At 43.6% G+C, this 26,027-nt stretch overlaps 1 protein-coding gene across 1 annotated transcript; it reads left to right on the top strand.

Moving 5' to 3' along the window:
- Positions 1-860: 860 nt before the first annotated feature.
- TCF24 (transcription factor 24) lies at positions 861-11,424 on the top strand. The gene is made up of 4 exons (XM_002819148.5): positions 861-1,272; positions 1,614-1,724; positions 1,812-2,224; positions 9,428-11,424. Exons 3-4 carry the CDS (start codon positions 1,835-1,837, stop codon positions 9,539-9,541), a joined length of 504 nt encoding a protein of 167 aa, XP_002819194.2. The 5' UTR covers positions 861-1,272; positions 1,614-1,724; positions 1,812-1,834; the 3' UTR covers positions 9,542-11,424.
- The last annotated feature ends 14,603 nt before the right edge of the window (positions 11,425-26,027 follow it).

Raw genomic sequence — 26,027 nt, 5'->3', positions numbered from 1 at the left:
CATTTTAAATTTGATATTCCGTTTGACCCCAAAGAATATAAGAAAATATCCTGCTCTTGGCTTGAGCCCGAGATTTGGAGGCTGAGGTGAGCCGAGATGGCACCACTGCACTCCAGCCTGGGCGACAGAAACCCTGTCTCAAACACAAAAACAGAAAATGTCCTACTCGGAGAACTGCAGGCATTGTTTCGAGTGTGTTCTAATTATGTTGCTGGAAAGTACTCAGATTTCACCTACGAAGGCGACGGGTCCAGGAACTGCAGAAACCGCTGCGGATTGGGGCGGCCGGGGGCCCACGGCTTCCTGGAGCGGCTCTGAACAGGCCTTGCGGCGCAGCGTCGGCTTTCTAAAGAAGCCTGGGATCGGGTCCTGCCTCGCTGCAAGTCACGCTTCCCGTGGGTCCACAAGTGCAAAACCAGAAAAGAATGTTTCGCCCAAATAATTAAAGAGTGGTGGCCCCCGCGGGGGCAGCGGAGGCGGTCAGCAGGGTCCGCGTCCCCGGGGAGAAGTGCCCACGATCCAAGGGCTGTCTGCTCTAGGAACTTCTTAAAGAATTACAGACACTGAGAGCATTCGGGGTCTGGTAGGAAGTGCAGTGTATCTCCCAGCTTTAGGGTAACTAGGGCAGCATGAATCTTTTACCTTGTGGTAGAATAAACGGCTAGCGCCTCGATGTGGCGCGCTCGACTTTTCCTCACAGAGCCTAAAAGTCACGCTCAACCAAACTGCAGCGTTCCCGCCTCAGCTGGGCACCGGCCTGGAAGCGGCCTGGAATCAGACTGGACCCGAGGAGGTAGGACCTCGGCAGCGCGAGGTTAACCACAGGCCTCACCCGCGGCCTCCAGCCCGGCCCCACCGCAGCCGGCAGCAGACACCCCAAACTCTCCACACGCCCTCAGCGAGGAGCCTCGGGGAAAGCGGCGTGAGGCTCTGAGCCGAGGGGCGGGGCCAGGAGGACGCCCCGCCCCCTGAGCCCGCCCCGCCGGGCGGTTTGATTAATGACCCTCTAAGCAGCCTCAGCCCCCCGGCGTAGCCCCTCGGGTGGGCCAGGTCCTCCGCCCGACCTGCCTTAGCCGGTCGGAGCACACACGCCTGGCCGTGGGGCACCCGCATAAAAGTCACAGCCAGCGGAGGTTGGAAGCAGCCGTCGACTTGGGCTTCGGCCGGAGGAGGATGGAGTGACCAGCGCGGCCCTGGCCACACAGGCCCTGCTCCACGCCCCTCGCCCGCCCGCACCACGGAGGGGAGCTCCACTCAGCAGCTCCAGGAAAGGTGAGGGACCCGTGAGACGCGTACTGCGCGGCTCTCGGGCTCGGAACGGTGGCGGGTGCCGTACTCCGAGGTGAGGCTAAGGGTCCCCCACTCCTCGGGCAGAAATCCCCCCTGGCGTGAAAGGCCGAGGGCAGCTGGTGAGCCGTGGTTTTCCGCGGCGTCGGCGAGAAGGATCCGCGCCACCTCTCGTGCGCGCCGGGTTGGATAAAGTCACCCAAGCGCGAACAAGTGCTGATCCGGAGCTGTGCTTCCGAGATCCTTCTTCCCGGGTAGAGTAGACCTTTTGCTTAATTTGCCCCTGAAAAGCAAAGCCCGCACTGCGCCTCTTCTTACCCTTCTAGGAAGCCCAAGAACTCCGGAGTCCCGCAACTCTCCCCAGACGTCGGAAAGCAAAACGCGTCCCGGGCAAAACGAGCTCCCTTGAGAGCGCCCTCAGCCCCGCTGGGCTGCTGGTGGGCGCACGGGGAGAACCAGGGGGGTTCGCCTCTAGGGTTAAGCCAGACCGCCCCCTGCCTCACCGCACCTTCGGTCCTTTGCAGCGCGCGCGGCGCGTGAAGCTGCCATGGACCGCGGCCGCCCAGCGGGTAGCCCCCTCAGCGCCAGCGCCGAGCCCTCGCCTCTGGCCGCCGCCATCCGCGACTCGAGTCCCGGGCGGACCGGGCCGGGGCCGGCGTGCCCCGGGGGCGGCTCGCGTTCCGGGAGCGGGCGGCCGGCGGCGGCGAATGCGGCGCGGGAGCGCAGCCGGGTGCAGACCCTGCGGCACGCTTTCCTGGAGCTGCAGCGCACGCTGCCGTCCGTGCCGCCCGACACCAAACTGTCCAAGCTGGACGTGCTGCTGCTGGCCACCACCTACATCGCGCACCTCACCCGCAGTCTGCAGGACGACGGCGAGGCGCCGGCGGACCCCGGGTTGGGCGCTCTGCGCGGCGATGGCTACCTGCACCCGGTCAAGGTAAGCGGGCGGGGCGCACCGCGGGGCTAGGGCCGATACCAGGACACCTTGATCTGCCCTGCCAGTCACCGTCTTGAGTAGACGCTCTCATTCCTTTTCGGGTGAGGCAGGAAGCCGACCGGCAGAACGACCTTGGCCCGCGAGGGTACTGGTGGCAAGGTCCCCGCCGCGAGAGCCTGCTCCTTCGCGGTTCACAGGTGGCTGGTGAGGCGTTTAAAGCCGGGGTGGCTTGGTAAGAGTCTCGCAGGCCTCTTACAGGATGCCTCCGAAGGATTTTTGTGCCTTCCAAGGTGAGAAATGGGGGCTTGGTTGCACATCCTGATAATGTTTAATGTCTGAGTTATATGTATGACCCCTCTGAGAGTTTTTAAGCATCTTTTATTTACATAATTACGCTTTCATTGATTTTTATGGGATATTTGAAAGATTTCACTGGAGTAATGGCCCTAAGTGATTCTAGGAAAACACTGTTGAAATTTTTTGGTAAAACTAATAAGAACAAATGAGACCATTCTGCATCTCTGTGGAGTAAAATTTCAGTCCGTTTAAATAAAGGTTAAATATCATAGACTTGACAGCTACCAAAAGTGTTAAGAAAAAACTACAGTGTTTTTAAATACGTTCGTAATAGATTGGCATGTATGTTGAGTGAATTGATTACTAAATTCAAAGTCTGTAATGTACAAAATTAGACAAGAGAATCCATTTTGCGTAATTTCTTTACATATTGGTAAAACGGTCACAGTTTTCACTTAACATGGTATATATGATTATGCTTCGTTACCTATTGCAGTATTCAGTTTTTGCATCATCCTCCTCTTCTAGATTTGATTGTTTTGAAACCTTACACTGATTTTTCTGTTCCAAATGCATCATCTCATTACTTGCTAAACCTAAATTTTCGGTTTTGGCTCCACCACCCTGAAATATTTGGCCACACGCGCGCGCGCACACACACACACACAAATGCAAAGTTAAGACTTAAGACTTAGCTTTAAGTATATCAGTGTTCAATAAATTATTTAATATGGTAAAGCACACCCTCTGATATTAACTGAACTTACAATTCTGTGGTAAGGTTTAACAAAATTTACTTTGCAAATATAATCATAATGATAGACTTAAATGATTTCAATATTAAATATGAAGACATGAAATATCATTATTTATAATTATGATAGACCTTATTTCATTTGTAAGTTTTATAATCTCAGCAGAAAAGTCATTATTAAGGGGTTTTGTATTACCGTGTTCATTAGATTGCTATTCGAATATACCATTAATATTAAATTTCTTTTGACTTGACATTTGCCATATACTCTAAGGAAGTTTATTTTAACGTTAAGTAGATTGTAATACAAAGAGCATCTGTTAAATACTTTATGGGAGATATAATTCAGAATGAGAAGTCAACATGCTTTTCAACTTATTTTCTTGGAATGCTTTTTTTGAATGAATAATGTTAGAAGCATCATTTCCATGTAACAATAAGCATAGCAAGCGTCTTTTTGCACTTGATTCATGTACCAAATGTTTTTGTAATCATAACTGTTTTTATTTGTAAATATTGATTGTTTTTATTTTAAAAGACAACTCTAGAGATAATGATACAAAGCCAAGGATTATTTTTTTAAATGAAATTAATGTTGCTTGAACAAGTGACTAAAATCAAGCATGTTTTAAAATCAAACATTTATTGAATTCCTACTATGTGCAAAGCACTATTTTAGGGGAGTGAACACAATTAATAAGACTCAGTCCCTTTCCTATATGAACATATTATTGAGACAAAGACAAAGAAACAACAGTATTGGAAGGGAGAATGTTATATTTTCCATAAAAGAACTATAATTATGTGCTATGGAAGTTCAGAGGAAAGAGATGTTATGTACATAATTGAAACCGCCTGTTAACTGTTAACACATTATTTTACAGACACTACCAAAATGTTTAAACATTGTCTACCTTTGATTAATGCGAAAGAAATTAAAATATCCTAACTATTTATACTTTTATGGTCAACTAAAGGCTCATTATAAACGATTGTTTTGTAAAAAGTGTTCTAAAATGACTTCATTTTTCTGCCTTACAACATAGTGTTAGGTCTTACCCTGATGATCCAAGCTTTTTAACAAATATTTCAAGGCCATTATTTTGAATCATCAGTCCTTACTATCAGTAACGTTAGCACATTACCACTGTTGGGGATTTACTTTAAGAGCATTTCATAGCAAGACTTCCTCTCTACTAAGAATTTTAAAAATTAGGTGGCTGTGGTGTGTGCACCTGTAGTCCCAGCTACTTGGGAGGCTTATGCGAGAGGACTGCTTGAGCCCAAGAGATTGCAGCTACATTGCACCACTGCATGCCTGGGCAACTGAGCAAGACCCTGTCTCAAAAAAGAAAACAAACATCTCAAATGAAACTGGAAGTTTAAGAGACTGGGAACCTGGTGCATAGCCTGAAATGGCAGTTTTTAATCCCTGTGGGGTATGAGCAATTTATTTCCATCAGCATCAGCTGCCCAAAAGGCAGTGATTCGGTAAGAAACAGGAATGTATTTCAGATCTCTACATTGGCAGAAAAACACAGATGACTTTATTATCGTGCCCCTTATTTAATAATCATTGTCTATGATAGGTAAACAATAATCGAAAAAAATAGATAACAGGGTTTTGTTACTTTTGAGTCACTTAATTAAGTGCTTTTTTGTTGTTGTTTTTTGAGATGGAGTCTCTCTGTCACCCAAGCTGGAGTGCAGTGGTGCAATCTCAGCTCACTGCAACCTCCGCCTCCCAGGCTCAAGTCATTCCCCTGCCTCAGCTTCCTGAGTAGCTGGGACTATAGGCGTGCGCCACCACACCTGGCTAATTTTTGTATTTAGTAGACACGGAGTTTCACCACGTTGGCCAGGATGGTCTCGATCTCCTGACCTCATGGTCCACCCACCTCAGCCTCCCAAGAGCTGGGATTTTTAAGGTCTTCAGTTTCAGGTTCAGTTCTAGTTAATTATGAGTTTGCTAAATTTTCTAAGCTTAATGAAACTACAGTAAGTGGTTTTAAAGATACCCTGTTAGGGAAAGTAGAGCTAAGTAAGGATTGTGTTAATCTGCACAATCCTGAAACAAACTGTTGAAAAGAAAATGTAAATCAGTCAACTGGCTTTTTTGGCATCGTGATGACATACAACCTAACCAATATTCTATGTACATTTTAATTTCAGACTCTTAAAACGGTGTGTCTACTCTTAAAACTGTGTGTCTGATTAAATTAAGTTCAATAAAATCATTACAAGCCTTTTTGAAAATCAAGGACACAACATTCTTAAAAAAGAACATTTATTAATCCATGAAAAAGGAGGCAAAATTCCAAATATACAGTTTTAGGTTTGCTTCGTTAATTTTATCCTAGCAAGGATGAAATAGACGCCTTCATTTGTCTCCACACTTGGCTGAATGATTTAGAGCAATTCTTTTTTTTTTAGCAATTCTTAACACAGTGGGACCTGGATAGCATGTAAGAGGACCACCAGTAGAGCATTCAGTAGTATTTTAATTTTATTTGCTTTCAAGTGTATTTAGTTCATATAATTCTCAATTTACATTTGACATTTGAGCATGAGATTTTTATGCTTATGAAAATGGGGCAGGTAAAATGTTTCAAAGCACTGGTATATAATGTAGCCACAAATTCTGCACTTAAAGTTGATATCTGTGCTACACTATTCACTATGTGTATTAGTCTGCTCAGGCTGCCATAACAAAATACCACAGACTGGCTCTTTTAAACAACAGAAATTTATTTTCCCACAGTCTGGAGACTGGAAAATCCAAAATCAAGATGCGGGGTTTAGTTCCTCGCAAGGGCTATCTTGCTAGCTTGTAGATGGCCCACTTCTCTCTGTGTTCTCACTTGGCCTCTACGTGTACACTGAGAGAGAGAGAGAGAGAGAAAGATTCCTTTTTTTTTTGAGATGGAGTTTCACTCTTATTGCCTAAGCTGGAGTGCAGTGGTGTGATCTCGGCTCACTGCAACCTCCACCTCCTGGGTTCAAGCGATTCTTCTGCCTCAGCCTCCCAAGTAGCTGGGATTACAGACGCCCACCACCACACCCAGCTAATATTTGTATTTTTGGTAGAGACAGGGTTTCACCACGTTGGCCAGGCTGGTCTTGAATTCCTGACCTCAGGTGATCCACCCACCTCGGCCTCCCAAAGTACTAGGATTACGTGAGCCACTGCATCCAGCATTTTTTCTTTTTTTTTTTTTTTTTTTTTTTTTGAGACGGAGTCTTGCTCTGTCGTCAGGCTGGAGTGTAGTGGTGCGATCTGGACTCACTGCAACCTCCGCCTCCTGGGTTGAAGCGATTCCATGTTGCCCAGGATGGTATTGATCTCTTGACCTTGTAATCTGCCCGCCTCAGTCTCCTAAAGTGCTGGGCTTACAGGCATGAGCCACTGCCCCCGGCCCGATTTTCCTCTTCTTAAATGGGTATTAGTCCCTCATGAGCTAATCTAACTCATTTTACCTCCCAAAGGCCTGGTCTCTAAATCCCATCACCTTAGAGGTAAGAGCTTCAACATGTGCATTTTGGAGGGACACAAACATTCAGTCTGTAACACTACAGCACTGGGGTCTTCAGTATAATGAAGGACTTTAATCTGATATAACAATGCCAGATCTTGATATATCAGATAAACCTCACTCCAGTTTCTAAAACATATTAGTTTGGCTGGGCTTGGTGGCTTACACTGTAATCCCAGCACTTTGGAAGGCTGAGGCGGGCAGATCACTTGAGGTCAAGAGTTCGAGACCAGCCTGGCCAACATGGCAAAACCCCGTCTCTACTAAAAATACAAAAATTAGCCGGGCGCGGTGGCACATGCCTGTAATCCCACTTACTTGGGAGGCTCAGGCAGGAGAATCACTTGAACCCAGGAGGCGGAGGTTGCGGTGAGCCAAGATCTGCTGCTGCACTCCAGCCTGGGTGACAGAGCAAGACTCCGTCTCAAAAAAAATAAAAATAAACACATTAGTTTATTTTTGGCAAAGATCCCAGGAACAGGACCACTGACAATGATATACCTAGAATGTATAGGAATGCATATGTATTATTTTTAAAAATTGAGTCCAGGCATGGTGGCTCACACCTGTAATCCCAGCACTTTGGAAGGCTGAGGCAGGAGGATCACTTGAGCCCAGGAGTTCAAGACCACCCTTGAACTCAAAGCAACATAGTGAGACTCTGCCTCTGCAAAAACAAACAAACAAAAAAACAAGTTTTTAATTAGCCCAGCATGGTAGCACACATCTGTAGTCCTAACTCAGGAAGCTGAGGCAGGAAGATTGCATGAACCTAGCAGGTTTAAGCTGCAGTGAGCCATGATCACACCACTACCACTCCAGCCTGTGCAGCAGAATGAGATCCTGTCTCATAAAAAAATAATAATAATAAAATAAAATAAATTTAAAAAATAAAAATTAGGACTTTGGTTGGTTGCCACAGAACAAAACTTTCCAGATAGTATCACATGCCTACTTATTCTTTATGGCTATGTTTTACATTTGCAATCCCAGTTTAGGTGAAAATAACTGTGCTCACAAGTGCAATGAGAGTTTATATTATTCCATCTAAGATCTAACTCTGCTTACATTCTATTAACTCTGTAACAGAAGTAATAGTTCATTCTGACTTAATTGGTCTGGGGTGTAACTTTGCCATCAGTATTTATTTAAAGCTCTCAGAGTGAGTCTAATATTAGCAACTTGGGTTGTGAACCCAGAGCTCTTAATGTTCTTTGGCATGTTAATAATTGTACCTCTATTTGAGCACTGTGGATTATCTGCCAGGCATTTAAAAACATTTTATCGTGCTATGTAACTAGCAGTTGGCCTGTGTGTGTCCGTGCTATGTAACTAGCAGTTGGCCTGTGTGTGTTCGCTGATGAAGATAGGTAGCCTGCTTACGTAAGGCAGCACTTGCTCCCTGGAGAGTGTGGGACCAGATTGCTGACTTTTAGGAGTTGTATTTTTTTTTTTTTTAGTCCCTCTCTGTATTAAAAAAAACAAAAGTAGTATTCTAAGGATCTTAGAACTTAACTGATTATATGACACCTGCCTCCCTCCCAAAAGAGTTTTATTCTGAAAGAACTACTCATGTAATATGTTTTTTCATCATTATGTCTGTCGGGCAATAAATTATATTGTTTGAGAGATTGCCCATCATAAAGATGAATTTAGAAAAATCACCATCAGTAATTCAAATGTGATGATTACCAAAAGGTTAGAGCTAGATGATGTCAATACATACAGACATTTAATCAGGATGTTCTCTTAGTATCATACCAAATATTCTAATATTTATGAATTCTAGATATCGTTTTTTAGCTAGATAAGATGCATAGATGGGGCTGGGCTTGGTGGCTCACGCCTGTAATCCCAGCACTTTGGGAGGCTGAGGCGGGTGGATCACTTGAGGTCAGGAGTTCAAGACCGACCTGGCCAACGTGGTAAAACCCTGTCTCTACTAAAAATACAAAAATTAGCCAGGCGTGGTGGTATGCGCCTATAATCCTAGCTACTCAGGAGGCTGAGGCAGGAGAATCGCTTGAACCCAGGAGATGGAGGTTGCAGTGAACTGAGATTGTGCCACTGCACTCCAGCCTGGGTGACAGAGCGAGACTCCGTCTCAAAAAATATATATATATAGACAGTTGACACTTTTCACTGTGGTCCTTTGACATGTATAGACACATAATACCACACAGAACTCTTTAAAATATAGTGCTCACTTCGGCAGCACATATACTAAAATTGGAACTTTTAAAAATATTTTTAAAGCCAAGGATCTAGTTTTAGGCTTAATTTTGTTTTAGGTTTAGTTTAAAATTAAAACATTACAGGCAGATATATTTCTCTACACTTTAACTATATTTATTTTTCATGATTTCTTGCAGTTCTTGTCCATAAGCACACATATTACTTCTAAAATGTTAATCAAAGTCTGAGTATATTTTTGTTTTTTACTGTTAGCATTAATAAACATTTTTTCATGTTGTTTCTTATACTTCATACTTATAATTGTTATTAGCTACATAATATTGCATTTGCATTGGGCTATTTGCAATCTTTAACATTGTAGACCATGTTAATATATGTCATAGATACTAACTTTTGAATTCTTGTTGAAATAATCTTTTTCAGAAATGGCCCATGCGATCAAGATTGTACATCGGTGCTACTGGTCAGTTTCTGAAGCATTCTGTTTCTGGAGAAAAAACAAATCATGACAACACTCCAACAGGCTCACAGCCTTAGGCTCTCCCCTGGTGGGGGCTGGTAGAAGTGGTGGCTATTGTTTTTAAATACTATGACATAATTCTATATTTATTATATGAGACATAACAAAATTTCTGAAAGTTTACATGTGAACCCATAGTTGGATGTTCAGGTTTATCTGTCTAAATGTGGAATGAAATAATCAGTGTTATATAAAACACACAGCTTATCTGTTCAGTGTGAGAGTCACTACTGTATAGTGCAAGAGAAATTATTAGAAAAAAGGAGTCACATGAAAGCAAACAATTGTGTATATAGCTAAATAATGCAATATAGATATTGCTGTAGTGTATCTATTACAAACAGAAAAGTTCATATCTATTGGTGCAGTCTTCCTAGTTTAAAAAGATAAAAATCTGTGTTTATAATATACCAGTATTCCTTTTTTGTGAAAACCATACCGTGCTTAAGTTGGTCTAAGACGCCATTTCAAAATTGTTGCAGTAATATGAAGATGCAATAAATTCAATAAGTAGTTATTTTTCCCTCTTAGAAAACTTGTTTGGAGTATTAGAAATGGTTTGCTCAGAGGACAGGTCTTGGTCACCTTCCTAGAGGGTTATTCTGTATCTTACAGTGTTTGCAACTTGTGGAAGGCACTGGGAATCCCTGCAGTCCAGTGTGAACAGAAGACCAGGTGTCAGCGGACAGCAGACTTCACAATGTAGGTGCATGTCACCACACCTGGCTAATTCTGTTATTTTTTTTGTAGAGATGGAGTCTCACTGTGTTGCCTAGGCTACTCTTGAAATCCTGGCTCAATAAATCCTCCCACCTCACCTACCAAAGTGTTGGGATTATAGGCAAGAGCCACCGTGCCTGGCCCAGTTTTATTGTTTTAATGTGAATATACTCATAATGTGACAGAAGCATATCTTTTTGCAAGAAAGATATATGATAAAAGTTCTCTACATATTAATATGTAGAAAAGTACTTGCATATTTAAATATTTGTAAACATATTTACCTACTCATGGAAAGAAATAAAAAGTAAAATGAGATTTGGATTCAGACATTCACTATTATAAGTTATTGACATAAGAAGTGCTAAAAAGAATCTTTATCCTAAGGAATGAAATCAAAACTTCTTTAAAGTTACCTCAAACTGAATTGTAAACACTAAATTTAACAGCAAGAATTTCAGAAAAATGATTTTCTTGCTAATAATTCTTAAAATTTATTAGTTTGGCTAGTTTTTAAAGCATTTAACTGGGGAAAAAACTATGTGTTGAATAATTGGACTTCTAAGTCATCCTGTTAAATAGTTAGTAGAGCTTTGCCTTTGATGGTATTACTTTTTAATTCTTCTCATCCAGTTACAAGTTGTGTTAATGCCAAAGAAGTGTATTTGTTACAGATTTTCATAACATTTTATTAAATTGCTAGATACGAAGATAGGTTTTGGTATGTTGGAAAATTACAGAGGAGAAATTGCATATTTTCACTCAAAGATTCAAAGGAGCATGCTGTTTTAATGCTTTAATGGTGAATGGTCATAAGAGGTATCATAAAAATAAAGTACTAATTTGAAAATTAGTCTGTTAAATTTGTGTTTCTCTCTTTGGATATTTAACAAACACTGAAGCTACTTTTGAAAATCTTTTTAGATGATAGATACCTACTTGGTGTTAGCTTATTTTTTACCATGCTGTCTTTTTTTTTTTTTTTGAGACAGAGTCTCACTCTGTTTCTCAGGCTAGAGTACAGTGGCACAATCTCCAGTCACTGCAACCTCCACCTCTTGGGTTCAAGCGATTCTCCTGTCTCAGCCTCCTGAGTAAGTGGGACTACAGGCATGTACCACCATGCCTACCTAACTTTTGTATTTTTAGTAGGAGACAGGGTTTCACCATGTTGGCCAGGCTGGTATCGAACTCCTGACCTCAAGTGATTCGCCTGCCTCGGCCTCCCAAAGTGCTGGGATTACAGGCGCGAGCCACGGTGCCCAGCCTCTGTTGTTTTTCGAGTTGGAGTATCACTCTGCTGCCCAGGCTGGAGTGCAGTGGTGAGATCTCAGCTCACTTCAATCTCCAGCTCCCAGGTTCAAGCGATTCTCCTGCCTCTCAGCCTCCCAAGTAGCTGGGATTACAGAGGCGCGGCACCATGCCCAGCTGATTTTTGTATTTTGGGTAGAGATGGGGTTTTGCCATGTTGCCCAGGCTGTTATCAAACTCCTGGCCTCAAGTGATCCACCCACCTCAGCCTCCCAAACAGCTGGGATTACAGGCATGAGCCACCACTGAGAAAATAATCTAATACACACAAAACATTTCTTTACAGTGGCCAATGTGATTCACTTAGAAATGAACACCATTTATATTTGTTATCATGACATGATAAGACTTGTCAATAAGGCTTGTTGGCTCTATGTATAATTGTATTGTTCTTATTAGCTGGCAGGGAGAAGAAACCACAAATCAGACTGCTTCTGATCTCAATTTATATATTAGATATTTTGAGAGATGGCTTAATCTAAATGCTCTTTTCTTACTATGTGTGGGTTACTACAAATTATATCAATTGTGTATTTTATTTGAAAAGCTATGAACTTTGACTCCTCTAGCACTAGCAGATTCTGTCTTAACCTGGTGACAAATTAATGAGTTTTTTGTTTGTGTTTTGTTTTGTTTTGTTTTGTTTTCTGAGACAGAGTCTCGCTCTGTCGCCCAGGCTGGAGTGCAGTGGCACGATCTCAGCTTACCGCAAGCTCCACCTCCCGAGTTCACGCCATTCTCCTGCCTCAGCCTCTCAAGTAGCTGGGACTACAGGTGCCCGCAACCATGCCCAGCTAATTTTTTTGTATTTTTAGTAGAGACGGGGTTTCACCATGTTAGCCGATGGTCTTGATCTCCTGACCTCGTGATCCCCCCACCTCAGCCTCCCAAAGTGCTGGGATTACAGGCGTCAGCCACCGCGTCCGGCCGAGTTTTTCTAAATCATTGCTGGTGGCTGGGTGAGGTGGCTCATGCCTGTAATCCCAGCACTTTAGGAAGCCAGGGTGGGAGGATCACCTGAGGTCAGAAGTTCGAGACCAGCCTGGGCAACATGGTGAAACCCCTTCCTTCTTTGCTAAAAATACAAAAAAAAAAAAAAAGCAGGGCTTGGTGTGTGTGCCTGTAGTGCCAGGTACTCAGGAGGCTGAGGTGAGAGGATTGCCTGAGCCTGGGAGATTGAGGCTGCAATTAATGATAATCATGCCACTGCACTCCAGTCTATTATGGCTGGAGGATGTGATTGATAAACTAATTTCCCAGATGATGTAAGACACAGTATAGTATTGCTGTTTTTCTCTGATACATGCACTTTTGATTTTTCCATTTTGTTTTTGTTATTGTCATTTTAAAAGAACTCAAAAGCTAAGATTGTAAAATTTTAAAAGCACTAGGAAAATACTGTAAAGTTGTATATCTCAAAGATAATATGTACTTTTGTTATGTAATGCTAGCTGGTGGTCTTATATGCAGCTGTTGTACTGAAAAATAAATGTTGCTTAAATCCTGTAGATTTGCTGCCTATAGACTCTGAGCACTGCACAGATGGCACTGCAGCACAGTAGGGAATGAGGGACATTATTCTTACCTAACTACATAAACCTGGGAAAGGTTTCCCTTTTTATGTTTATACAAGTCTTAATTTCAACTCATAAGACAAAACAGCTCAGTGAAATATACCTCAGTCACTCAAATGCTTTCATTATAAATTATACCTTAGCATTTTAGCTGTCATAAGGTTTTAAATAATAAACTGAAGAGTAATCCTAACTATTAAAGATTATGTCAGTAGTCATTTCTTGTGCATATGAATGTTACTAAAGAATCTCATGCATTCCTGCCCTCCCAGGGCCAAGAAGTATGTCCGAGGGATGAACTTTAATCACTCATCTTCATTTTTTTTAGCCATTAGAAACTGGGGGCCATTTCAAGCAATGTGATGTCTAAAGAAAAATTTATTTTAACCATTTTTATTTTCAGATAGACTCTGAAATCACTAACTTAAAAATGTTAAATGTGTGCTATTATAAGGTAGCTTAATTCCGGTTTTTTTTGTTTGTTTTTTGTTTTGTTTTGTTTTGTTTTGTTTTTGAGACAGAGTTCCCTCTGTTGCCCAGGCTGGAGTGCAGTGGCACCATCTTGGCTCATTGCAACCTCTGCCTCCCGGGGTCAAGCGATTCTTTTGCTTCAGCCTCCTGAGTGGCTGGGACTACAGGCACCCGCCACCATACCCAGCTAATTTTTGTGTTTTTAGTAGAGATAGGGTTTCACCATGTTGGCCAGACTGGTCTCGAACTCCTAACCTCAAGTGATCTGTTCGCCTCAGCCTCCCAAAGTGCTGGGATTACAGGCGTGAACCACTGTGCCTGGCCAAAGTAGCTTAATTGTTTATGTAGATGGATATATGATGTGGAACAAAAAATTTTTTAAGGCCAGGTGCAGTGGCTCATGCCTGTAATCCCAGCACTTTGGGAGGCTGAGACGGAAGGATCACTTGAGGCCAGGAGTTCAAGACCAGCCTGGACAACGTAGTGAGAACCTGTCTCTACAAAAAAATTAAAAAATTAGCCGGGCATGGTGGCGTGTGCCTGTGGTCCCAGCTACTCAGGAGACTAAGGTAGGAGGATTGCTTGAGCCCAGGAGGTGGAGGCTGCAGTGAGCCATCATTGTGCCACCGCACTCCAGCCTAGGAGACAGTAAGACCCTGTCCCAGGCAAAAAAAAAAAAAAATTTAATTAAGCTGTATTTTTAAAAAGTAGGCCTATGCAAGAGTGTCCCTACTCTGTGTGTAGAACATCTGTACCACCTTGCGGCCATAAGACCCTGTACCAGAGTCATCTTGAGACATGGGCTACAATCAAGTAAAAATAATGGTATGCAATGGCAGAGGCAGGCGAGTCAAGAGAGGCGGAAAGGTGCGAAGCTATTTTCAGATCCCCGATTTAGAAAGAAGAGGCCAGTTCCACCAGTGTCCAGTCCTGCTATAGTGTGTAGTTATAGGGACACACAGGAGAGACTGCCTCAAAGAGGAGACCTGACTTTAGAACCAGACCAGAACAACTAAAGCTGCCAGTGCTGAGCCACACTCAGTCTGAGAGGTCCAGAGAGCAGCCACACCTGGTGTAATGAAGACTGGGCCCAGGTGGTCTTGTTTTCCTCTCCAGCCAGCCAGTGCCAGAGACTAGACACTGGACAATGTCTGGGGTGATGGTGGTAGTGGAGATGGCTTAACAGAAGCAGAAAACTTGCCATAAGCAATGACTACTGGTCTCTTCTCTTCCCCTAACCTATGCGAGCCCACCCAGACTTGTGGCCACTCTAGGGATACACACTTTGCTTACATTAGCACATTCCTTTTCTTTGTTGACAGGAAATAGAGCTTCTTGCAGGAATGGACAGTATGGTTCAGTGGTAGGAGGTAAGAGCTTATTTTTCTTTCTTTTTTTTTTTTTTTTGAGAACGGAGTCTCGCTCTGTTGCCCAGGCTGGAGTGCAGTGGCTCGATCTCGGCTCACTGCAAGCTCTGCCTCCCGGGTTCACGCCATTCTCCTGCCTCAGCCTCCCATTATTTTTCAAGATAGAGGTTTAATCAAACTTGAGGAAGGGGGAAAGGGGAGGTAAGAAGAGGTTGAAGAAGAAACAGATTGTACCAAAAGACTTAGCTTCTACTTCTTAATAGGCGATGAGTTGGGGACTTTTTTTTTTTTTTTTTTTTTTGAGAAACAGTTTTACTCTGTCACCCAGGCTGAAGTGCAGTGGCACAATCTGGACTCACTGCAACCTCTGCCTCCCAGGTTAAAGTGATTCTCCTGCCTCAGCCTCCTGAGTACTGGGATTACAGGCACGTGCCACCAAACCTGGCTAATTTTTGTATTATTAGTAGAGACGGGGTTTCACCATGTTGGCCAGGCTGGTCTCGAACTCCTGACCTCAAGTGATCCACATACTTTGGCCTCCCAAAGTGCTGGGATTACAGGCGTGAGCCACCGCACCCAGCTGAGTTAGGGACTCTCACATCAGTAAATATCCTTAGGGCATGCAGCAGTTTAGAGGAGGGAGGAGATAATATATTTTTCATTACTACACTGATCTGTGGCCCTCAGCCTCCCTAACTCATTGACTTAAGGGCCTCTTGGTTAAGGGCAGATTCCTCCTAGAATGAAGTCACTGTACGCCTTTGAAAATGCAAAAATAGACTGGGCGCGGTGGTTCATGCCTGTAATCCCAGTACTTTGGGAGGCCAAGGTGGGTGGATCTCCTGAGGTCAGGAGTTCGAAACCAGCCTGGCCAACATGGTGAAACCCCATCGCTACTAAAAATACAAAAATTAGCTGGGCGTGATGGCGGGCGCCTATAATCCCAGTTACTTGGGAGGCTGAGGCTGGAGAATTGCTTGAACCCAGGAGGTGGAGGTTGCAGTGAGTGGAGACAGCACCATTGCCCTCCAGCCTGGGTAATGAGAGCAAAACTCTGTCTCAAAAAAAAGAAATGAAAATGCAAAAATAACTTTGAGAGTCCCTAGCAAGCAAGATAATAGACTTAAATTTCAGACTTTATGAAGAGAGAAAATGGAATTCTAAGTTCCAAAAGCTGCCCTCTATGTATAAGCGCCAAGATTGGAGGTCTATAAATGGAGTTTTACTAAAGGTGCTAACAGGGAAGGGAGGCCAAGGCACTGAGAGATAGTGGAGGTGTCAACCTCCACTGGTGTCCACCTTGAGAAGAATAGGGAAGTGTGGGTAGTAAAAAATTGGAGACAAGGGCTGACCTTGCCACAGTTGTCTAGACAAAGCCCAACAAAGCCCTAGATTCTGCCCAGAGCCACACCCTGGGCAGGCAAGATGAGCAATGGCTGAGGGAGGGTCCTGAGGGCAGCCCCACACCGCAGGCTGCCACAGGTCACAAGCTGCTCAGAGTACTCAGGCCAGGATGCCAGGACACGGGAGGCCGCAGAGTACAGGGCCCCCAAAAGGGGAGATTGTAAGCAAGACACAGGATCTCAGCAGTGGGTGCCAGCATGACCCTGAGGGACCAGGTGGTGACAGACACACTATGTCAGGGTGCAGTCTAGACCCAGAGGGCAGACAGCATGGGAGCCTGCAGTCCCTCCCTCCATGTCCTTTTGATTCACAACTGCTCCCTGAAGCCATCTAGGGATGAATGGAGAAGGACAGGCAGGAAGCCCATTGAGTGTAAACAGCACTGATAGAGCTTCATCTTTTACTTGGCTGAATATTTAATGAACAGAGACTAACATCAAAAGGGATCTGTTTGGCAGGTGGTTTTCCTCTTCAGGAATGAGGATTCTAGAACAAGATGAGGTTGGATACAGGACATAAAGCTACGTTATTTTCCTCACATTCCAGTCATGGTATGGACATTTTAACCCAATTATACAGTAGAGATGGACTATCTGCATCAACAGTTTATAACCTAATTGCTCAGTATTCCAACTTATTTGACCTTATAGTTTAGAACACACCAAAATGACTGTGGTGATACTGAGGACCTTCCTGGACCTTTGCAAACGGATTAGGAAAGAGTCTTGAAAAACTTGCCCAGCGTTGTCCAGCTAATTAGAGGCCAGATTCAGGCCCAGACAGTATGGCTCTGAGAGCCTGGTTCCTGTCCTAGACTACCTGCTCCGTTAGTGCCTGGATGCTTAAAGCACTTGAGTTTGCATCCCTAGTTTGGTTGGAAAACACTGTCCTTTGCTGCAGGTCTCTCACTGTGCTAAGCACTTGGTATAGGGTTTGTTCTCAATACATTTCCCTTGCCTTTTGCCCTCTTCCCCTTAGCTCACAAAGTTGATACGAAATAATAGCTGAGAAAGTGCATGTAGGCAGCTCAGTGCAAGCCAGGTGTGTCTTCCCTGGCTTATTAGTTCCATTCGATGAAGAGTTAAACATGTAAGGTGAAGTGTGACATAAAAACCCGCAAGCTGCCTTAAAGGGAAAGATGGCTAATTTTGACTACATAAAAATAAATTCACAAAACAAAAGACAAGGTCAAAAGACAAAACACAAGCCAGAGGAAAAAATCACAACACATGATAAAGCAGTAAATCTCTTTACATAAAATCAGTTCTCAGATTTCAAAAAAGCAAAACACCAACAAATTAGTGGAAACTTGCACAAATGGGAGCAAAGATCCAGCCCCTGCACTCCAGCCTAGGCGACAGAGCGAGACTCTGTCCCCCCTCCCCCACAAAAAAATAAATAAAAAAGAAAAACTTCACAAATGGTAACAAACAGCAGTTCATAGAAAGAAACCAAACAGGGCCGGGCACGGTGGCTCACGCCTGTAATCCCAGCACTTTGGGAGGCTGAGGTGGGTGGATCACTTGAGGTCAGGAGTTCGTGACCGGCCTAGCCAACATGGTGAAACCCCATCTCTACTAATAATACAAAAATTAGCCATGCATGGTGGAAGGCTTCTGTAATACCAGCTACTCAGCAGGCCGAGGCAGGAGAATCGCTTGAACCCAGGAGGCGGAGGTTGCAGTGAGCCGAGATTGTCCCACTGCACTCCAGCCTGGGCGATAGAATGAGAATCTGTTTCAGGAAAAAAGAAAAAAAAAAAAAAGAAACCAGCCAATATATTTATGAAAAGATATACAAGTTCAGGCATAATTAAGAAATACATATTAAAAAGCAATGGAAGAACATATTTCACCTGTCAATGATACAAACAAAAAATATCATTAGTGAAGGTGAGGAAATGAGGACTTTTGTACTGTTGGAAGCATAACCTCTTTTAAATGTAATTTGACAGTATCTCCCACTATTATAAGTGTACACACTCTGACTTAGCAATGCCATGTTAAAAAATTTCCCTACCAGGCCGGGTGCAGTGGCTCACACCTGTAATCCCAGAACTTTGGGAAATGAGGCGGGTGGATCATGAGGTCAAGAGTTCAAGACCAGCCTGGCCAAGATGGTGAAACCCCGTCTCTACTAAAAATACAAAAATTAGCCAGGCGTGGTGGCAGGTGCCTGTAATTTCAGCTACTCAATAGGCTGAGGCAGGAGAATCACTTGAACCTGGGAAGGCGGAGGTTGCAGTAAGCCAAGATTGAGCTACTGCACTCCAGCCTGGGCGGTGAAGCAAGACTCCCTCTCAAAAAAACAAAAAACAAACAAACAAAAATCCCTATCGATATACTTACATTTGTAAATGTATGTAAGAATAATTATTGCAGGTATTCATCATTTTTACCTTATAATTTGTAGCCTTGACAGTTTTCCCAGCCTTCAGTATTGGCTGCACCCAAGTAACCTATCAAAAAATGCAAACTTGAAGATGTAACATAATTGCTCAAATCCCTTCAGTGGTATCCCATGATCTAAGGATGAAGTCTAACCCCTTAACTTGATTTATGAACCCTCTTCGTATGTCACTGCCCTCCACCACTTCCTATTTTACATTTTAATTATTAGTAAACACATGCGCACACACACACACATACAGCTATTTCATGCTTCAGTGCCTTTGTTCATCAATCATCAGTTGGTCGAAAACTTTTTTTATTTTTTAATTTTATTTATTTATTTTTTTGAGACAGAGTCTCACTCTGTCGCCCAGGCTGGAGTGCAGTGGCTCGATCTCGGCTCACTGCAAGCTCTGCCTCCCGGGTTCACGCCATTCTTCTTCCTCAGCCTCCCGAGTAGCTGGGACTATAGGCACCCGCCACCACGCCTGGCTAATTTTTTGTATTTTTAGTAGAGGTGGGGTTTCACCATGTGAGCCAGGATGGTCTCGATCTCCTGACCTCGTGATCCACCTGCCTCGTCCTCCCAAAGTGCTGGGATTACAGGCGTGAGCCACCATGCCCGGCCCACAAATTTTTTTTAATGCTACGGCAGGCATTGTTCATTGCTTACTAGATTAGTTAGGAATTGCATTCAGCTGCTAATAAGAAAGACCCAACAATAGTGGCTTTAGTAAATTAAGAATTTATTCTCTAAAAGAAATCCAGGCCGGGTGCTGGGGGCTCACGCCTGTAATCCCAGCATTTTGGGAGGCCGAGGCAGGCAGATCACGAGGTCAGGAGTTCAAGACCAGCCTGGCTAACATAGTGAAACTCCATCTCTACTAAAAATACAAAAAAAATTAGCTGGGCGTGGTGGGCGCCTATAGTCCCAGCTACTCGGGAGGCTGAGGCAGGAGAATCGCTTGAACCAGGGAGGCAGAGGTTGCAGTGAGCCGAGATGGCACCACTGCACTCCAGCCTGGGTGACAGAGCAAGACTCTGTCTCAAAAAAAAAAGAAAAAGGAAAAAAAGAAAGCAAAGAAAAGAAATCCATAAATAGGCAGTCCAGGACGGGTAAGGTGGGTTAGTGTAATCAAGGCCTCCATTTACTATTTTTTTTTTTTTTTTTGGCGACAGAGTCTCGCTCTGTCGCCCAGGCTGGAGTGCAGTGGCGTGATCTCAGCTCACTGCAAGCTCTGCCTCCCGGGTTCACGCCATTCTCCTGCCTCAGCCTCCCGAGTAGCTGGGACTACAGGTGCCCACCACCACACCTGGCTAAGTTTTTGTATTTTTAGTAGAGACAGGGTTTCACCATGTTAGCCAGGATGGTCTTGATCTCCTGACCTTGTGATCCACCCGCCTCCACCTCCCAAAGTGCTGGGATTACAGGCGTGAGCCACTGTGCCTGGCTGCTTCCACTTATTTTTTATTGGCCAGAACTGGGTCATAAAGTCACCCCCATGTGTAAGGAAGGTATATCAGTTTGAGTTTGGCTGCAGTATCTGCTTTAGCTAGTTTAAAAAGAAAGCGGCTTACCAGGGTGACGAGGCTGAGCGAGCTGTGATTGAGCCACCACACCAGCCTGGGTGACAAAGCAAGACCCCGTCTCAAAAAAAAAAAAAAAAAAGAAAAGGAGAGAGAGAAAGAAAGGAAGGAAGCAAGGAAGGGAGGGAGGGAGGGAAAAGGGAGAGAAAGAGAGAAAGAGGGAGAGGAGAGGGGAGGGGAGGGGAGGAGAGGAGAAAAGAGGAGAGGAAGAAAGCTTATAGGTTATTAGTGACTTACAGAATCATGAGATGAAACTAACCTGGGCTGGATTTATAGTAACAATTTCTAAATCCATTCCATGGAACTGGGCTGCCAAGGTAGCTGATACTTCTGCCATGACCTGAGCTCTGCTTGCCAAACAGGAAGCTTCCCTACAGTGGCTGACTCCAGAAGCATGCTGCCTTTGCTAGACATACATGATGGTTAATTTTTTGTGTCATATTGATTGGGCCAAGGGACGCTCAGATCACTGGTTAAACACTATTTCTGGATGCTATGGACCGAATGTGAGAGAGGCTGAAACAGGAGGATCTTGAGCCCAGGAGTTTGAATCCAGCCTGGGCAACGAAGTGAGAACCCATCTCTAAACACAAAACAAAACAAAGAGTGTCTGCCAGGGGCACCTAACTCAGTTGTAAGAGATCAAGGAAGGCAAAGAGGGATGAAAAGAACCTTCTAGGCTGGGCACAGTGGCTCACGCCTGTAATCTCAGCACTTTGGGAGGCCGAGGTGGGTGGATCACCTGAGGTCAGGAGTTCGAGACCAGCCTGGCCAATATGGTGAAATCCCATCTCTACTAAAAATATAAAAACTAGCTGGGCGTGGTGGTGGGCGCCTGTAATCCCAGCTACTCGGGAGGCTGAGGCAGGAGAATTGCTTGAACCCAGGAGACGGAGGTTGCAGTGAGCTGACATGGTGCCACTGTACTCTAGCCTTAGCGACAGAGTGAGACTCGTTTCAAAAAAAAAAAAAAGAAAGAAAAGAAACTTCTAGACAGAGGAAAAAGCAGGCAAGTAAAACATGATACTTTGAAGGAAAGTGCATTGAGGAGGGGGGTGGATTCTTCATATATATTATTTCATTTAACCCACAAAATCCTAGGAATAAGTACTATATTACTTCCAATTTTCAAATCAATGAGGACCTTGAAAGGCATGTTAAAGGATTTGGACGTAAGGGTTACCAGAAATCTTCTATAGAAATGCTTAGGTGTTGGGTGCTGGGGAGCTCCTGGGAAGCACAGACTTCCCAAGAACATGAAACTCCAGAAACCTACTAAAAAACAAAACGGACCAGGAGAGGTTATTTGCAATGTATATTTGTTAATTGATAAAAGATTAGTATGAGGCCAGGCGCAGTGGCTCATGCCTGTAATTCCAGCACTTTGGGAGGCCAAGGCAGGTGGATCACTTGAGGTTAGGAGTTCGAGACCAGCCTGGCCAACATGGTGAAACCCCGTCTCTACATGGTGAAACCCCAAGCTGGGCTTGGGGGTGGGGGCCTGTTATCCCAGCTACTGGGAAGGCTGAGGCATGAGAATCGCTGAATCGCTTGAACCCAGGAGGCGCAGGTTGCAACGAGCCGAGATCGCACCACTGCATTCCAGCCTGGGTGACAGAGTGAGACTCCACAGAAAGAAAAAGAAAGGAAGGAAGGGAGGGAGGGAGGGAGGGAAAGAAAGAAAGAAAGAAAAGAAAGAAAAGAAAGAAAGGAAGGAAGGAAGGAAGAAAGAAAGAAAGATTAGAATCCCATACATCAATTTTTAAAAATATAAATAGTCGGCTGGGCATGGTAGCTCACTTTGTGCAAAGGGTCTTACTTTGTGCAGTGGCACTATCATGGCTCACTGCAGCCTCGACCTCCTGGGCCCGGGCGATCCTTCGTCTTCAGCCTACCGAGTAACTGGAATTATAGGTCTCAACATCTTAGCACATGTATCTGAGTTGTTTTCAGAAACCTGGACCCCCACCAGGTGGATCTGCTAGCATGTAGACCTCAGATGCGGGGGAACTGAGGACTGAAATCTGACCTCCGTTCTTTGTTCTAAATTTCTTCCTGAGGGGTCTGGAGGAAGTCATGCCCATGGGCCAGACCGTAACTTCCTTTCTGGTGACCCCAAGTTTTTAGACAAAACTTCACTTACTTAACCCATCACAAACAAATCAGGGAGTGTTTGAATCCACCTATCGTCTCTAAGCACATCTGCTCCAAGATACCCCACCTTGGCAAGGGGGAGGGTGGGGGCGGGCGGGGGTTGGTGGGGTGGAGGCCCCTAGGTAAGGTATAGCAGCTAGCCAGAGAGTAAACGCTTATCCACATGAGAAAATATTATTTGTTTGAAGAACTACAAGATTTATGTATGATGGTTGTTGCAAAATGGAAGATAGTCATTCATTTTCTTTTCTTTAAACAGGGCCTTGCTGTTTTTGTGTCCTGTGTGGTTATCAACGGGGTAGGGAGCCCATGTCCATGTGTAACCTCACGAGTGGACCAAAGTTTCCAGGTTCCTGGGAGAGGGCTCATACACACAGAAGGATGACACTCTCTAAAAGGTGACTTTTGTCTTTTGGGGCACAGGAATCTCTGACATATACGTATGTAAAACACAAGAACATGTATGTAAATACACACACACGTGAAGGATATTCAAATCAGTTTTCTACCTGGCTGCAATTGCAACATTATGCCCTCTAGTTAACTGTTCCTTACAGTTAATATCTTCCTTGTCGATCATCATTTTTTTCCCCTGGAGACTTTTAAGAACAGCATACTTATTGTCCCTTAAAAATGAGATGGTGGCCAGGCACGTGGCTCACGCCTGTAATCCCAACACTTTGGGAGGCCGAGGTGGGCAGATCATGAGGTCAGGAATTCAAAACCAACCTGGCCAACACAGTGAAACAGTGAAACCCCGCCTCTACTAAAAATAGAAAAATTAGCCGGCCGTGGCACAACCCTGTAGTCCCAGCTACTCGGGAGGCTGAGGCAGGAGAATTGCTTGAACCCGGGAGGTGGAGGTTGCAGCAAGCCGAGATTGTGCCACTGCACCGCACTCTAGCCTGGGCGACAGAGCGAGACTCCGTCTCAAAAAAAAAAAAAAAAAACGTGAAGCTGGTAAAGTTTGAGAAAAGGATTGCTGATTCCTTATAGTAATTTGTTGAAAGCTTTAATGGGATGTTAATTTCAGGACATAATTTATATTATACTATCCCTGAGGTGTGAATAACATAATTTAACCTTAGTTTGAATGTTTCAATTACTTCCACATTCTGGACTCTCTGTGTAATCATTCTTGAATACTTTTTTAAGAATTAAAAAAAATTATTATTTTACATAACAAGAAGCCTACGCTGGAGTGGCTCCCTGGCTAGTTCATTCTATTTAATTTGGTGACTATTAGATGTCTTTATGTTGCTGGGCTCCTTCTCTTTTCCACTTTGCCATCTCAGATGAACTCCCCTCATTTAACAAGACATTTGCAGCAGGGCCAGGTGTTCTTTCAGTGTCTAGATGAGAATATCAATGGGAAGAAGAGGCATTTCTTCCCATATGTGTCTCTTCATCATAGAAGGAAACCTTCCCTCAAGTCCCCTAGCAGACTTCCCATCAGGTCTCATTGTCCAGCTTGAATAATTTTAAAACATTCCTTTGCATTCAGAATTTGTAGTATTTAAGTAGTTATTTGCAAAGTTTATTCTTAACATAAAATTTAAATGTTTAAACAGAAAAGGAAAACACTAGTGTCTCACATTGACAATTAAAGCCACTGTGGCTACCACATTATTTTGGATCCTGGCAGAAATCATAAGTTTAAGTAACTTAGTGAATTTTCACCAAAATTATCTCAGTAAAGTTCATATATTTCAAGTGTTTAAGAATCAATTTGCATTTAGATCAGTGCCCTAGTTTCTGACAATTTAATGTATTTTTCCACAGATTTGGAACTTTAACCTTGACGAGAGGTATAAATACTATGATTATCTCAATGTCAATATTATGTTTAAAAGTAATTCTGCTTGAGGTAAAAGAATCTTATATAGAAAAGTCATGCATTTATGACTAGGGTCATTTACATTTCTCTTGCATTAACTCTATTTTGACATGCTTACCATTGAGCAAGGAAAAGCACAAGGATGTGGTTATTACAGCCAACTTCCTACCAGTTCCAACCCCATTTTCTGCTGCAAACATCTAGGGGACATGGGAGGCTCTCTAAATCATTCACTAATATGAAAAAGGGCCGAGGGCCAAATGTATTAAATTACTAATGAGATTCACATATGTAAGTGCAGACTATAGATTATGACAGCCCATAAAAAATAATATCCTATATGTCCCTGAATCGACATGTATGTCTATCTACAAAATGTAAACTTCCTAAGGTAATCATGATTATACTACCAAAGAAGCGCTATTTTTTAAAAGTTACTTTTGATAAACTAACTATATCACATTTAAACCATGAAACTTTCCCCTTGAAGTGGTTTTAGTTGTATTTGCAATTGTCAGCATTAGCTCAGTTCAGCAACTTAGAGACCAGCGACCCCCAGGGAGGCACTCATTGCTGGAAAATGCTGAACCCTTTTTATAATGCCACTCAGGATGAAGAAATAATGGGCTGATGGGGCAAATCTTAGAAATGGTCTATTTTTGCACCATGCAGAGAAAATGTACTACTTTAATAGTATTTTTTCAATTTAATTACAAAATCAATACATATGCATAATAAAAATCCAAATAGGAAAGAATGATATAATAAAAAATAAAAAGATCACTCTCCCCACAAACCCAAGTTTCATTCCTAGAGGCATTCATTATAAAATTACAAACAGGTTATTTTTTGTTTTCTTGTTTGTTTGAGACAGAGTATTGGTCTGTCACCCAGACTGGAGTACAGTGGTGTGATCTCAGCTCACTGCAACCTCCACCTCCTGGGCTCAAGTGATTCTCGTGCCTCAGCCTCCCAAGTAGCTGGGACTACAGGCATGCGCCACCACGCCTGGCTAATTTTTTTGTATTTTTTTTGTAGAGACAGGGTTTCACAATGTTGCCCAGGCTGGTCTGGAAGTCCTAGGCTTGAGCAATCCACTGGCCTTGGCCTCCAAAAGTGTTGGGATTACAGGTGGGAGCCACCATGCCCAGCCATAAACAGGTGCTTTTGTAGTCTCTTAAAAAAAAGTCCTATGCATTAACAATCATATATATGCTTCTTTTTTCTTTTTCTTTTCTTTCTTTTTTTTTTTTTTGTGAGACAGGGTCTCACTCTGTCACCAAGGCTGGAGTGCAGTGGTGAGATCAGATTCACTGCAGCCTCGATGTTCTGAGTTCAAGCTATCCTCCCACCTCAGACTCTATGTAGCTGCGACTATACCACCAGGCACGTACCACCACACCCAGATAATTTTTTTATTTTTTGTAGATACCGGGTCTCCTTATGTTGCTCAGCTGGTCTTGAACTCCTAGGCTCAAGTGATCCTCCCTCACGTCCTGCATTTTTAAAATCTAACCAAAAATGTAGTCTTTCCAAATACCTTCTGCACCTAGCTTTAAAATTTTTATTTTTATTTTTTATTTTATTTTATTTTTTTTTGAGGCAGAGTTTCGCTCTTGTTACCCAGGCTGGAGTGCAGTGGCGCGATCTCGGCTCACTGCAACCTCCGCCTCCTGGGTTCAAGCAAT

Source organism: Pongo abelii, chromosome 7 (assembly GCF_028885655.2).
Source record: "Pongo abelii isolate AG06213 chromosome 7, NHGRI_mPonAbe1-v2.0_pri, whole genome shotgun sequence".
NCBI lineage: Eukaryota > Metazoa > Chordata > Mammalia > Primates > Hominidae > Pongo > Pongo abelii.
Note: the sequence above shows the minus strand (reverse complement) of the source record. Positions and strands in the feature narration are given on the sequence as shown.